This window comes from Anguilla anguilla, chromosome 3 (genome assembly GCF_013347855.1).
Source record: "Anguilla anguilla isolate fAngAng1 chromosome 3, fAngAng1.pri, whole genome shotgun sequence".
Lineage (NCBI taxonomy): Eukaryota > Metazoa > Chordata > Actinopteri > Anguilliformes > Anguillidae > Anguilla > Anguilla anguilla.
This window is the reverse complement of record NC_049203.1, coordinates 69,405,709-69,420,964: the sequence shown is the minus strand read 5'-3', so window position 1 is coordinate 69,420,964 and position 15,256 is coordinate 69,405,709. Positions and strand designations below refer to the sequence as shown.

General features: G+C 47.1%; 1 protein-coding gene across 2 annotated transcripts in view; it reads left to right on the top strand.

Moving 5' to 3' along the window:
- The first annotated feature begins 1,082 nt into the window (after positions 1-1,082).
- Positions 1,083-15,256, top strand: part of cacnb4a (calcium channel, voltage-dependent, beta 4a subunit) — a 49,161-nt gene continuing 34,987 nt past the window's right edge. Inside the window, exons 1-2 of one of the 2 annotated variants that reach the window (XM_035407540.1) lie at positions 1,083-1,300; positions 2,972-3,055. In XM_035407540.1, the coding sequence (XP_035263431.1) occupies positions 1,238-1,300; positions 2,972-3,055 (147 nt within the window). In that variant the 5' untranslated portion in view covers positions 1,083-1,237. Of the gene's footprint in view, positions 1,301-2,971; positions 3,056-11,136; positions 11,834-15,256 lie in introns of those variants that run through there. The other variant, XM_035407541.1, reaches the window with a different exon arrangement.

Sequence of the window (15,256 nt, the reverse complement as noted above, 5' to 3'; positions counted from 1 at the left end):
AGTGTTCTAGAACTCCACTGCTTTCAGTCACCAGTAGTGATTGTGACATCGCTATTAGAATGTTCAGTTAGAAACATTCTAATCACGTATTTGCGACTGTGCATCTTAAGGGCCTGGGGGCAATGTCTATGACCCCTTCACTCCCTCATCCTCACGTCCTTCTAATGTAACATTGGCCCACATGCAGTGCTCTGCTAGGTCTGACTGTTCAATAACAGAGCTTTATCGTGCTCTGTCTGTTTCCCCCACATTATTGCAATTGTGTCGTAATGGTTATTATTATTAATCTTGGTTGTTTCAAGAAATTCATGCATGAAAACAAGTTTAGTAGTGACAAATCAAATCCAGTTTTCACCTTTTGTCCTTTGCGTGTGGTTTTGCCCACCTTCCTGCTAATCTGCTCCAAGCATTAGCCATCAGCAAACTCCCTTTAGAGACAGATGACTCAAAGCACTTACCAGACTCCCACCCCGGTGCAGGCGACTTTTTAATCACTTAATTTCTCCCCAGACTGCACACTATTACGGACGAATAAAACTAGTCAATTTTACCAAGATACACAATTCTATCCTCGAAGAAAAAAGAAAAAGATTTCTTTGTAATATTAAGCATGCTTAATGCTACATAATTTATATTCATGTATTTTAAAAGTGTAAAATATTGTTTTAATGGTTAGAACAGCCTTAGAAATGTTATCTAGGCCAGTTATTAGTTATTAGTATTTCATCATATACTATTAATCAGCAAGGTTAATTATCTTGAATGGACATAATTATCTTTACAGAAATTTAACAGAAGCATTACTGATTGAATGCATGGTCTATATCTACATTTTAATGGTTTGTTCAATTTGGGTTATATGTTGAGCAAAATACTGGCATTGTGATTTACAATACATTAATTGCAGCATTGAAAATACTTTTACTAGTACCTTTACAGCAGGAAATAAACTATGTTGTATGTATAAAATGCCCGAAGAGTTAAAAAAAATCTCAAGAGTGATACATCAGTGCGGTGTCAGGTGCGAGCAGCTGGCTGAGCAACGTGCAGCCGCGCGCATGCCACAGCTGGCAGCCTCTGGAAACGAAACTCGTCGGAAACGCGGAGCGGCATCACTTCGGCGCGTGAAGTCAGAGAAAGGACGGCGAAGCTGGAGGAGGCACTCCACTGTCCGCAGCGCTTCCAGTGGGCTGGAGCAGAGAGGCAGCCGCCCCCTTGGACCGATGAACTGGCAGAGATGTCCCGACACATCTACACGCGCCATAAGATCGGTGAAGGGCTACAAGCGCCCATCTTTCAGGTAAAGAATCCAGACCGAGGGATATGCTCTCGTGCTGCCCTTGCAGCCTTTCCGACTCCCGCCAAAATACTGTACTGCAGGCGTTCTGTGTATGCGTCAACTGAATTTTGTTTAGTACGTAAAGAAGCGTTGTGCAGGAAATTCTTGGACAGCGCGTAAAGTTATATTCTATTCGTTTTCACAGAATAGGATTTCCTCGATAGCAAATGTATAGCTTATCTTTCTAGTTACTGGGGAAATGCGCTCTGTATCAGCTGACGCCTGTACTACAGTGTCGGTAAAGCTGGATACGGAATTTATAGCAGTATTCAACCTTTGAGGGATTTGTTTTAAAAAAAGTTAATATCGACTGAAACATTTGCAGCGCACGGAACATCTTTAAGACGAGTGAATTGATAAATTTTATCAATGACTAAATCTACCAACCATCTTCGTTGATTACCTACTATGAATAACGTAAAAGTAAGATTAATATAATAAGATCATTTGTCAGTCAATATACAGTACACATGGAGCACTGGGCCCATTCGTCTGTCAAATTAAAATCTAATTATGTGTATTTGTTTGTATTTAATGTAGTTAAGGTCGATTTAAATCATCAATGTCCATTGACCCTGCCAGAAATGGGATTTCTGTTTGCAAACTGACGGAGTGGAGGTGACCTAGTTAAGGTGGCCTTATTTAAAAGCTTGTAGAATAGTGCAATTCTGTTATTTCCAAAAATGGCATGGTTACTTTATGGAGAGTTCAGTTTACCTAAAGTACAGCGAGAATCACAGCACAATTGATTTTTTACAGCAAAGATGGTATTCCTGAGATTTTTGAAAGGACATAAATCATGTATTTTTATTCCGCAAATTTGCCTTGCATGCTAAGCATTAATGAAAGGAAGGATTTAGCATTTTCACAGCAGAACTTGCCCACGACTGCAGTCCACTCTCCACGGTCACTCTGGAGCGGTGTAGCCTGGCTGCAGACTGTGCTGGTAGCCCAGATAACATTGTGGTGGTCCTGGCTCTCCTCCGGCTGCTTGAGAGTGATACGGCTTGACACGTCCCCGCATGCAGAGCTGTGCCTATATATGTTACCATGGTGAGGAATTAATGTTTGAAATGTCATTGAGCAAGGTAACATGACCCTCAGAGTGTGGCCCAAAGGTTTGTGTGTGTGTGGGGGGGGTGGGGCGTGGGGCGTGGGGGAGAGACACATGTGCCTTGTTTCAAGGCAGAGATGCCAGTGACACTGAGAGGTGGGGCATCTGGATGTGGAAGTGTTCATGGGAAGTGCCCTTGTGAAGTGGCCTTGGGAAGTGTCCTTGGGTAGTGCCCTTGTGAAGTGTTCTTGGGAAGTGCCCTTGGGAAGTGTCCTTGGGTAGTGCCCTTGTGAAGTGGCCTTGTGAAGTGGCCTTGGGAAGTGTCCTTGGGTAGTGCCCTTTTGAAGTGTTCTTGGGAAGTGCCCTTGGGAAGTGCCCTTGTGAAGGGACCTTGTGAAGTGCCCTTGTGAAGTGGCCTTGTGAAGTGGCCTTGGGAAGTGTCCTTGGGTAGTGCCCTTTTGAAGTGTTCTTGGGAAGTGCCCTTGGGAAGTGTCCTTCGGTAGTGCCCTTGTGAAGTGCTCTTGGGAAGTTCCCATGTCCGCTGAGTTGACCGATGCGTTGCTTGTGCCCTCACACAGGTGAACAGAGGGACCTACTCTCGGCGCAGTCGGCTGAAGAGGTCGGACGGCAGCACCACCTCCACCAGCTTCATCCTGCGACAGGTGAGAGGGACCGCAGGGCCTCCACAGCTCTCTGTCTCTGCTCCAGGGCGCACTTCACTCAGTGTCCAACGCTGTGGCAGGACCCTTAGAGCCCTTTCCACTGTGGCTTTGGCAACCATTTTACATCTAATAAAGCATGCTGACATTTCTTTGTTAACCGCACAACGTTTTCACGGGTCTGCCTGAACACCTCACTCAGCATTCTGCATGTAAGATTTAAAAGTCTTAGCAATTGCTTAAATATGACAGTCCAAGTTGAGGCAAAGTCACAAGGCATATGCATTTAATAGCTGCTTTGGGTTATCGTGCATTACTGAAATGTGCCCACATACAAACGGTCTTACTGCATGGACGTTGGTACTGTGCAGATTCTGTACAGAATGGTCAAATTAGAGATTCACCATACATATGCCCTCACAAGCATGGTTTTGACAAACAATTTCTAGGTTATGTTCCATTCCACGCATTAACTTGCTCAAATTGTTGAAATAGCAGACCTGATACAGCTTATGAAACAAGCAGAGGGTTATTAAAATCTAAAATTTGACTGCAATTAAAGACAGAAAGCAACAAATATTGTACTGAAGAATGTAATGCCAACAAAAAGAAGTATACGATCACGGTAAGTTTTATATGAAACAAAGAGCAGACATTTGCAGAAAATGGCGGACACTAAAGATATTGACACCTCTGTTGTTTTTAAGTTCACCAAACTTAAGTTTTTCACTCATTTCTCCTCATGAGGTCAGTGGAGCCCTCATTGGTTCCATGTGAGAGGCAGTTATCACATTACACCTTTTCCCTCTTAAATGTTGATTAATCAGTTGCTACTAAATGGTGATTGACAGCTATGTTCCCACACTATCACTTGCTATATTCAGTGAAGTTATTAGAACAGCAGATATGTGGCTGTGACGTATTTTGTTGTGTTGTGCTACATTGGTGTTGTTTTTTTGTATATGTTGGAAGTATCTTACACACATAAAAAGTGCAGTTTAACCCTCTCCCAAAAACGAAAGGGGTAATGTACTGCAGCAAGGAACACCCTGTCAGCGGGGACTGTTTTTGAATCCGAGCTACCGTAATCGATTTTCCTTGCAAAACAAATAAATGCAAAACATGCAAAACATAACTGTGCCTGCTGCCGTCTCGTCTGTGGCCGCAGGCGTGCTACCAGCTGACCTGCCGAGTCCCAGTGAGAAAAATCTAGACGTTGTGGGGGTGGGGGTGGGGGTGGGGGGGGGGGGGTTGTTAATCTAGGTTGGGAGACGTTTTTGACACAAACGGACTAGGTCAACCCCCAATATAGCTCAGGTTTTACCCAAATATAGCCCGGCTACATCCTACTCGGCTAGAAAACCTCCACGTTTCAACCAGATGGAGCTGGGTTTTCGCCTGAATGCCTGGACAGTGTTTCACTGACTTTTCACCACTGAAATGTTCCCTCGGGTTCCTCTAAGTTTTCCTTGCATGCATCGGCAACTGGAGGCCTGTATTTCTGCCGAAGCTCTTCTGTAGAGGGGTCACCTCACCATTTATTACACTCCTACTGATAAATCCTCGTAATTCGGGGTTATCCAGTCTCTACACGTCAAACTGTGGGGGATACATGGTCTGCCACTGATAGCTCTCTGGTGTTCTGCTGACAGATGATTGCTCTTTGTTGGTCTTCATACAAGACTGTGGACGAGCGATCAGTCTTGCACATGCTCTTCTGATGGGATCGTTTTGTTGTTTTTTTTTTTTTTTTAAACATACCACCGGCGCTGACTTTGATGGGTTAACAGAGGGTTTCCATGGGAACGCTGAGCCTGTCATTTTTGCGGATGTTCACAAGGACACTTGTCTGGAGTGTTGGATTCCACCCGTTGATCTTCTGGTCTGTTGTTCTGTGCTGTTCAGACAGTCGAGGTTCACGTAATGTCATCACTGTCAAACTGGAGTGTTTTAAAGGTACCTTTAAAAAAAGATCATATTTTTACTGATGTAGAATCACTGCAAATGTACATTTTAAAAATAAGCTTTGGTGTCATTACAAGTCAAACACAGATTTGTATCTTGGAGCAGTGCAGATGTATAAAACAGTTAAACTGAGGTATCTTGTCTTTGTTTTTAGTGCTTATGCAATGTATGGATGCAATAGAGGCTGGAATTGATTGGTCATCTTGGAGTTTGAATCAACTTATTGCAGAGGCAGGGGTACACTAGTTTAGGCACTTATGATTTCCAGCTGGTTTCCATCTTTGAGGTAGCCCCATAAAACTGCATTTCCAAACTTGTAGAACAGACCGACCATTGTTCTCATTTTGCTCAGTTAGGTTAGTGTTCCCATTTAGACTTTGATGTTGTCACTACTATCCATATGCTCTGTGACTTGTTTGGTGTAAAACAAAACTGCAGAAGTGTTTCAACTCTAGTCTGTTTCATTGAGTCTGTTTTGTTAAATAGCTTAACATTGAGGCCATGTGAAGCATTAGGGAATTTAATATGTGGATTGCTTCCATTTAACAGTTTTTCAGGGCCTACACACGGTTATTCTGAGCCAACAACAGCCTTAGCCATTTTCAGGATTTAATTCAGCATTATTTTACTTTTCACACATTAACTTATTATTCTTTGACTTGACCAGCTAATCTATTTTTGTGAGAATATGTGAGAATATGGTTTTGTCTGATTTGAGCCCTCCCCTCAAACGGTTAATGTGAGATTGAACTAGTTCTGTGGGGCACACACAGACATTAACTGACGCTTGGAAATTAGACCGTGATCCCAGTGGGGAAAGGAAACGTAATGAGATCTGGTCCCGCTGGGGAGGAAGGGACAAAGAAAGCGTGTAGCTCCTCACAGAAAAGGCCCAGATTACACAGGACGTGAGACGCGCGCTAAAGGACCTTTTCCGTGTCCCTTGGAAAACCCTTGAACGACCTTCAGGATTTTTTTTTATCTCACTGCTGACACCATGAGGTGGAAAGTGGTAATGACGTCTAAAAGTCAAACGATCGGCCGTCTCCGAACTGAGGTAAGCCCATCTTCTCTGCGTCTGTGGCAACAACGTTTAGATGTGCAGTTGGGTTCTATGGGGGATGTTCTGTGGCGATGTTTTTCCCATTTATGATAATTGGTACAGTCTCTCTGGCAGTGTTGGACATAATCACAAACATCCACCTCTGTCGTGACGCTCTTTCAGATCTCTCTCTTCGCTCCCATGGTGACAGTCAAGTCCCATGGTAACAGTCAAACAATCAATTACGAGTCAGGCCACAGAGTGCAAAATGAAATATGTTATCCTCTGCAGTTAATATGAATATATTTGTTAAAATTATCAATGGAAACTAGTTCAGCATTTTGGCAACGGTATAATTGATGGATCTAAATGTGACCAGTGGGATTTTTAGAAGTGTTATTTGCTCTGTAGGACAGACAAATGACCCAGTTTTCCCATTGGTAGCAAGGGTATTCTTAGCCTGAGGCTAAGGTAGCTTAATGAGCTAGCAGAGTGGTCAAAGGAGACGCTGCCCTCCATTTCTACATTAAAGCGGGTTGATGTATTTTTCCTGTCAGTACACAAGGACGCGTTCCTCAGCAGATGGCTCAGTTTAAATATCTGCCTGACCCTCGTCTTCTTCGACTGATGCACGTGACGATGAGGCTCCTGTTGGGCGTCGCTGGAGCGGAAACGCTTTCCCCCTGGAAAGAGAGGGAGAGAGAGAAAAAAACAGAGATGCAGTGATTCAGAAGAGGAGCAGATTGCCCTTTTCTCTGATGGTTGGCATAACATGCACCTGAAGTCCATCCTACCATGCCAGGATCTGGGGGTCAAGGGACGGTAATATTTCATTCAGTGCTCGAAGTAGAAAAAAGTGGCGGTACTCTGAGCAAAACGTAGATGTCCTGGTACACAGTCCTGGTACCGGTCTGTTGCGGCCTACAACAGACTTTTACTGGGGGGAGAATATGGTTGGACGGGGGAGGAAAAGAGCTTGCCATAAGGGCCGGTACGCAAGGAGAAATCACGGCACTTCGAAGCGTAAAACTTAGAAGTGGCGGTACTGCATACCGGTGAGTACTGGCCCACTTCAGGCACCGACTTCACTCAAAACGGAAAGGAGATGCTGGCCATGCCTCGATGGCCTGTCCCGGAGCAGTATGTCACCCTCAGCAGGATCCTGGGGAACTGGAGGAGTGCCGGGCAAGGGCAGCTGGCTCCTGGCAAAAATGAACGGCAGAATCACCGCCCCCCCACCCCCCCCCACCCCCAGGAGCTGAGCTGCAGGGCGCGTGCCCCCCCGTGCTCGACGCAGCCGTGCCACATTGCCAATCTGCTCACGACCAAGGAGAAGACAGCCAAGAACACCAACGTCACCACAGCAGCAGAACATCGTAGGGCTGAATCTCAGACACGGAAATCACCACAGACACTTCACCTGTAAGCTTACTGGTTGGAAAGTCGGGTAAAAAATCTACGTACGGTGCCTTTAGGTCTGGGCTACCCAACCCTGCTCCTGGAGATCTACCATCCTGTAGGTTTTCGCTCCAACCCTAACAAAGCGCACCTCACTCAACAGCTAGAGATCTCGTTGAGCTGCTAATTGGTAGAATCAGGCATGCCAAATTAGGGTTGAAATGAAAGCCTACAGGATGGGAGATCTCCGGGAACAGGGTTTGGCGGGCGGCCCTGACGTTATGGATTGAGAACGTCTCTTCCCTGACGTATCGAGTTCCCTCAGACTGACTCATAATTGTAGGCCTGCCCCATCCGTGCCGCCTTCTCCCTCATTTTGTGTGGGAGCAAATTAGCAAGGGTTCTCTCTGGAAGGCACGAGGTCAGCTGTGCTGTGCAGTTGCTGTGACGTTCACGGCTACCACGTTATCTCAGCTGGCTCGTGAAGATCTCAGGCGCTGAACTGGCCGGACCCCGTTATCCTAACCTCAGTTCAAGAAGGCGAGGACTAAACACATGTCTTCTCAGGTGAAGTGCTTCTCCAATCAGCAACCCCCCCAGCAAAGCCACCGCTGGAGGACTGTGTAGCCGATGTTAGCAGAGCACAGGTGTCTGATTGATTGAGAGGAGTCTCTGTTTTGGGCTTTGATGGGTTACCTCTTGAAGACCGCTGCCCTTCCTCCTTTGGCACGCAGGATGTCCCAGCGCAGTTGCCACTGGTTTTGTCTGGATTTGAACTGAACCTTAGGCAGCATCAGCAATACCCACCACCAGCACAAGTCCTACTATGGTCCATTCCTTTTAACATCAAATTCATACATGTTTCCCATTGGATTAGGAAATAGGACTGGGGGTTTCAGCCTTTTTTGATCCAGGGACCCCTAACCAGGCTCAAAGGCATCCGGGGGACCCCCATTATAAGTTAAAAAAAGGTTGTACCTAAAATGGGTATTCTGTTTTGAAATATTTTCCCAAATCTACATGTGTAGTCTTTGCCTGACAAGTCTGACTAGGGACCCCCTACAGTACCTTCAAAGACCCAAGCTGAAAACCCAGGCCATAGGATAAGTTTAAGAGCTTAAGAGCAACTTATGACTGTGAACATTAAAAAAAAAAACTGCAATGTGAACGCTTGCAACCAGTCCTAACATTGTGACTTCAGACTGAATTTCCTCATTGAAATGCATGGGGGATTAGCATCCAACAGGAAAACAGTCTGCGGTGGTTTGGGCAATATTCTGGGCTGGGGTGGAGACCCTGGAAAGCGGCAGGCTCGGTGTGAAAGTCACCTCAGGGGCAGAATGAACGGCTGTTAGAGCGCTGCTGTGCTACAGCGCCCTCTGCTGCCCGCTCCACGACATTGCCCTCAGAAACAGAGCACCGCATGACAGAATCAGCAACGCTGCTGTTCTGCGCTGTGGCTGAGCGGCTCAGAGAGCTCGAGAAACGCTGCGGTGGTGAGCGACGTGTCCGTCAGTTTGAAATGCCACCGTCAGCAGTGCTGTGGACGGCAGAGTGCATTCTGGGAGCAGCTGGACTGTGTGTGAGACAGCAGGGGATGAGCTCTGAGCCCTCCTCTCCTCCCCCTTCCCACAATCCCCTTGGGGATGACCAGCTGAGACATCTGGGAAGATGTGGAGGGATAGACACTCTGTGGTAGAACTGAGGTGGGTAGTCACAGAGAGCCCCAGGGTGCATTGCAGATTTGTTGTATGTGTTATTATTTTATAAATGAATGTGTATGTGTAGTTAGTGTAGTTATGTCAAGCACAGTGAGATGCAAGATGCAGTTGCTGTCTTAGTCACTAGAGGGCGCTGGTTTCCCATGCTTTTCATAGTGTCACACGTAGGGAAAGTGGTTTTGAGCTGTAAGTAGCAGTGACCTCATTGCCTAAACTGAATTTGATTTGGTGAGGAATGTTTGCACCTTTCAAGGTTTGAAGCAGATTTTTTTTTGTGGTGAAGTGGTTGCACAAAATTAAAAAGAACAGTAGATAGCATGCCCACCTCGTTTGTGTGTGTGTGTGTGTGGGTGTGTGTGTGTGTTTTACTTTATTTAGACAGTGGGAGAGCAGAAAGGGTCAAACTAGAATTGGGATCGGAATACAGAGAGCTCCACGGCTGGGATTCGAACCCCTGGCTCTATAATTGGGGGGCTTGTATAAGGGGGTTTAAAATGGACCACCCTACAGAATGCACTGCTCAGTTTCCTCACTGTGCACAGCTTTAAAGATACCAGTGCCCTTGAGAATTGTGTTAATGGATTGAATAGAATGGCGGTTAATATCTGAAAAGCCATATTTTTTTAGATGTTAGTCTGCCCGGTGTATGTAAGGGAGACTGTGAAGGGAAGCAAACCAACAGTGAATTGTATTGTATTTTGGGAAAAATTTTAATTGTTGTATTCCCAAAAAAAGGTAAAAATGGGAAAAGACCTATACTCAAATGCCCAGGCTGATCCCTAATTAGGAAGATTTTAAGAGAATTACAATACACGGAAGTTGTAAGTAATGTAGTAATAAGCAATCTTATAAGTGAGTAAAATAACTACATTTTCAATGAAGAATTTACGCAAATGGCTGCAGCTGCAGGAATTTCAGGTCAAACTATTTTAAAATAATTTATTTTTGAAAGTTTGTTACTTCTTTTGTCCCAAACAACTAATAATAGGTACTCCAGAGACAAGGAGAGAGCAGAGTAAGCAGAGTGGGAGAGAGATAGAGTCAGAGAGAAAGAGAGATTGAGTTAGAGAGAGAGAGGAAGGGAGGGTCAGGGAGAGAAGGAGAGAGAGAAATGGAAAAACTAAGAGGGAGAGAGGAAGGGATACAGTCAGAGGGAAAGGAAGAGGGTAAGTGAGAGAGGTAAAAAGGGATAGAATCAAAGAGAGAGAGTGGAGGAGAGTAAGTTAGAGAGGGAAAGTGATAGACTCAGAGAGAGGGAGAGAAAGGGAGAGAGAGAGAGGGAGAGAGAAAGTGAGCGAGTAAGTGAGAGGGAGAGAGTCAGAGAGAGAGGGAGAGAGAGAAAGTGATAGACTAAGAGAGAGGGAAAGAGCAGGTTCCTTTCCTGCTCAGGTGCAGCTCCCATTTTGTTTTCACCGTGCACACGTGCCACAGACCGCGGGGGGTGAGAGGGTGGAATTCAGTGGGGTTAGGGGGGGGGGGGGCGGGGGAGGGCTACACACATGCCATCATTATCTGTCCCTGTGCATTATCAGCCTTTCCTGGAAGAGTAACGAGAGAGAGAGAGGAGAGAGAGAGAGAGAGAGGAGAGGGGGAAGATAGAGAGAGAGAGAGGGGGGAGAGAGGGGAGATAGAGAGAGAGAGGAGAGGAGGAGGGGGAGATAGAGAGAGAGAGAGAGAGAGAGGAGAGGAGGAGGGGGGAGATAGAGAGGAGAATGAGGGGAGAGAGAGATAGAGGAGAGTGAGGGGAGAGAGAGATAGAGAGAGTGGGGGGAGATAGAGAGTGAGAGGGAGAGAGAGAGGAGAGGAGGAGAGGGAGAGATGGAGAGAGAGAGAGGGAGGAAGGGGGAAATAGAGGGGAGAGAGAGAGGAGAGAGGGGGGAGATAGAGGGGAGAGAAAGGGAGAGAGAGGGGGGTGATAGAGAGAGAGGAGAGTGAGAGGAGAGAGAGTGGGGGGAGATAGAGAGTGAGAGGGAGAGAGAGAGCGGGAGAGAGAGCATCGAATGGAAGGAAAAAGAAAAAAGCAAAGGGAGAAACAGAGGGAAGAGGAATACAGGCAGCTGAACGGAGGGGGGAGGGAGAAAAAATGCTGCGCTCAAGACCCCCCTTCCTTTCACAGTCAAGGAGAACGCTCCTCCAAGCTGACTGGCGTCTCAGCCAGCCAATCAGGAGCCTGCCTCCTCGCTGAGCCGGCCAATCGGCGGCCAGCCCCCCTCGCTCGGCCAGCCAATCGGCGGCCTGCCTCCTCGCTTTGTCATCAGGCTCTGATTGAGGAAGGATTGGCTCTCCTGCTCTGTATTTGGAAGGCAGATAAAATGCCTGGTGTGGACTGCCTCTGGGAATAACCTCACTGCCTTATAATGTGAATGAGCAGCGGCCAGGCTTGGGGGAAACGCATCAGATCTACTCTCAGGCCCGAGACAAGCAGAGCAGGCCTCTTTCTCTTTTTATTTGGAGAGGTATCTTTTTTTTTTGGTGGTGGTGGAAAGGGGGGGGGGTTGTTATTCCCCCATCCATCCTTTTCTTTCTCGTGGTTTTTATTCCTGTCCTGTTTTCTTTTTTTTTTTTTTTCCTTCATTCGCGGAGTGGTGCTTTTCGGAATATCAGACCTCCATGTACGACAATTTGTACCTGCATGGATTCGAAGACTCGGAGGCGGTGAGTGCAGGGGAGACGGGGTGTGTGTGTGTGTGTGTGTGTGTGTGTGTGCGTGCGGAGCGGGGGGTCGCCAGCGTTGGGGGGTTTTTTATTCCGTTGCGCGGGTGAGCGATCCCGGCGCTAAGCAGAGCCCCTCGCGGAACACTGAGGGGGCTCCGTGCGCGGGGGTGGGGGGGGGACGGGGACGCGCGGTGTCACCTGCCCCCCCCCCCCTCCGTCCCCCGTCTCCCATTTGAGGCCGTTTGGCCAGGCCACACGTCCCCCCAGCTGTGGGGTGGGGGGGGGTTACGGGGGGGGGGGACCGGACAACGGGAACCATTCATCCTAAATCAGCCAATGCCCGCTGACCTGAAAGGGGTTTCTGGTTCGGTTAGATTTCTCTCTCTCTGCACCTGATGACATATTTGTGCAGCTGGGGGGGGTGGGGTGGGGGGTTGGGGGGGGGGGGTTACTGGTGACGGAATGCTAGCGTGCCTCTGCTAGGTCTGTGACTGCTTAACGTGTCATTATGTAGCCTCCTGTAGCCGTTAGCTGCAGCTGTGTGTTATTTAAAGGGACAGCGTCCCTTTTTTTCCTCTTTTTTTTTTTTGAGCCTGCTCCTCCTCCTCCTCCTCCTCCTCCTCCGTCACGGCAGTTTGTGCTTCCCCCCTTTTTTCCCAGCGCGGTTGGATGTAGAAGGGCAGGAATGCAGATCAGTGCCCCCCCCTCGACCCCCCCCTCACTCCGTTACCCCCGGTTACCGATAGCCGTAGGATCCCCGGGGCCTGCAGGGAGCTTTGCCCTGGCGTGAAATACGGTGGCTGTGGTGGCGGTGGGATCGCGGAAGAGCCTGCGGGTTTCAGGCACACCGGCGTTGGCTTTTCCCCCACGCCGATGAGGGGGGGTAGGGGGGGTAGGGAGGTGGTGGGGGGGAATCGGAGAGAGAAATCGGTGTGGGAGCTGAGCGGGGTAAATGTGCTTACAAAAGCAGGAAAACGGAAGACACAAGTGGAGGAGAGACAGCGGGGAGAGAGGGAGAGGGGGGAAGAGAGAGGGAGAGAAAGAAAGCAGGATAGAGGGAGAGAGGGGCGAGAGAGAGAGGGAGCTCTAATAAGCCCACTGTTTCTCCCTCCATCTCTCTCATTTCGCCTGGAATGGCATGATGATGAGGGCCCTCTTCGATCGCAGTGCATCGCAAATTCCGAACCCCAGAGCTGCACATCACGCCGGCCAGGGCATCTGGTCACAAGAGCGCCCCCCCCCCCCAAAACAAATCAGGGACAGGAACAGAGCGCCACGGGTCACACTTCCCTCGGGTCGAGCCAGCTAGCCATTCCTCCAAAAGTCCTCCAGTTAGCCAGCAGAGCTCTGTACCTGTGAATGTGACTCCTGCAGAAAACACAGCCTCCAGGCTTGGTCTGTGTGAAGGCCAGTGCTTACATTTAGGGGACGTTTGCTTCTGCTTCTTGGAATGTGCTGATCAATATATGCAGGAAATAGTTATTTTTCCCCCACGTTTTTACTAAGAAACTGCTGCGCTAGCCAACACACAGCGGTTCTTCAGTGAGGCGAATAACACACAGCATTGCTGGCATCTTCCTGCCAGTTGGTTGGGGCTGTAGTTGCATTCTGGGACATGGTGTATCTGGTGGAAACACCTGAGTGTGTCCTCTCTGTTTATTTTTGTTTTGGCTGTTTATGAGAGGGGAGCTGATCCATGACTGGCAGATGCAGGTTTACATAATTAATTCGCATGTAGAGGGGGTCGATGTTAAGGAGACGCTAATGTTGTGGAGACCGTGGTCAGACAGAGGCCTTTACCAGAACAGTAGTGTCCTCTGTGTAGAATGAGTGATCTATTCTAGATAATAAAAATATTGCCTTTACAAGCAACCTTCAGTGCGTTCAGCCATAACTCCTCTCACTGCTACTCAGAGCTCAGGACCTTCAGTGCGATCCAGCACTAAGACTCCACGCAAAGTGACTTGTTCAATCTTAGCGACAGGTACATTACTCTTACTGTACACTGACCACACAGAAGTGATCAGTTCTTTATAGCTGAAATAGTTAAAGACACTTTCGTCCTGTTTTGGCCACACCTCTTTTGGTCACGTGTTAAAATCACACATCGTCTGAATGGCGCTCACTTCACTGGGCCGACGGCCATTTTTTTGGTTGACCGAAAGACGTGCAGACTCTAGCTGTGACTGGCCAGAGAGAACACGCCTCTGTTTGTACTGGTTTGATAACGGGCTGGTCGGCAGGAGCGGGTCTTGTAACCTAAAGGTCACGGGTTTGATTCCCGGGTAAGAGACTGCCATTGTAACCTTGAGCAACATACTTACCCAGCATTGCTTCAGTATATATCCAGCTGTATAAACGGATGCTAAGGAAATGCTATGTAAAAATAAAATAAATGTAAGTCACTCTGGATAAGCGCGTCTGCTAAATGCCTGTAATGTAATGTAATGTAATGACTGTGGAAGTTAGTTTATGAGGCTGGAGGGTGAGATACCAGAGCAGTCACAGTGGAAGAGCAGTCACAGTGGTCAGCCAGTCAGGCAGTCACAGTGGAAGAGCAGTCACAGTGGTCAGTCAGTCAGTCACAGTGGTCTGGCAGTCACAGTGGAAGAGCAGTCACAGTGGTCAGTCAGTCACAGTGGAAGAGCAGTCACAGTGGTCAGTCAGTCACAGTGGAAGAGCAGTCACAGTGGTCAGTCAGTCACAGTGGAAGAGCAGTCACAGTGGAAGAGCAGTCAGGCAGTCACAGTGGTCAGACCAATGTCAGGATATGTGAAGTACCGTCATGTCAGTGATGCCTATGGTAAAGGTAAAAATGATGACTGTTGCTGAATTTAAATTTCATTTCCAGGATTGTAAGAGGCTATAATTCAAACTCTGTTGATAGAAACATGTTACTCCAACAAGATAGTCTTGCTTTACAACATTAAGAACAAGTAAGATCTAATTCACATTCATCATAACAAACAAATCAAATAATTGCATTTATTTTGTTTTGTTTTGTTTTGTTTTTTTTTACTTAAAGAGAGAAGAAACTGGGCTTGTATTAATCACAAAAATAAATGTGAAGATATGAAATAATGAAAAGTTTTATCTTGGTTTTCCTTGCTTTACCTTTTGATTTGAGTACCTTTGTTGAAGAAAATATGCACAGCTACTATTGGTGCTTATGCCTGTATTATTTTGAGAGAGATACAAGTGTTTATATTATTTTGTCTGAAAGTAAAGGTCCAGCTAGTTTTTTTAGAACTCACGACCCTGAAATCTCATTGTCTGTATTCAGATTTTCTCCTCAGCTCATTAATGAAAGTAATTGTCCATGTCCACGTAGAAATAATGCCTTTTTAAAGGTTTATTTTCAACGTAATATTGTCCGTTTTAATGAGCGGGCATAAAGTGCTGGTCTATTAGGGGTAAATGAAC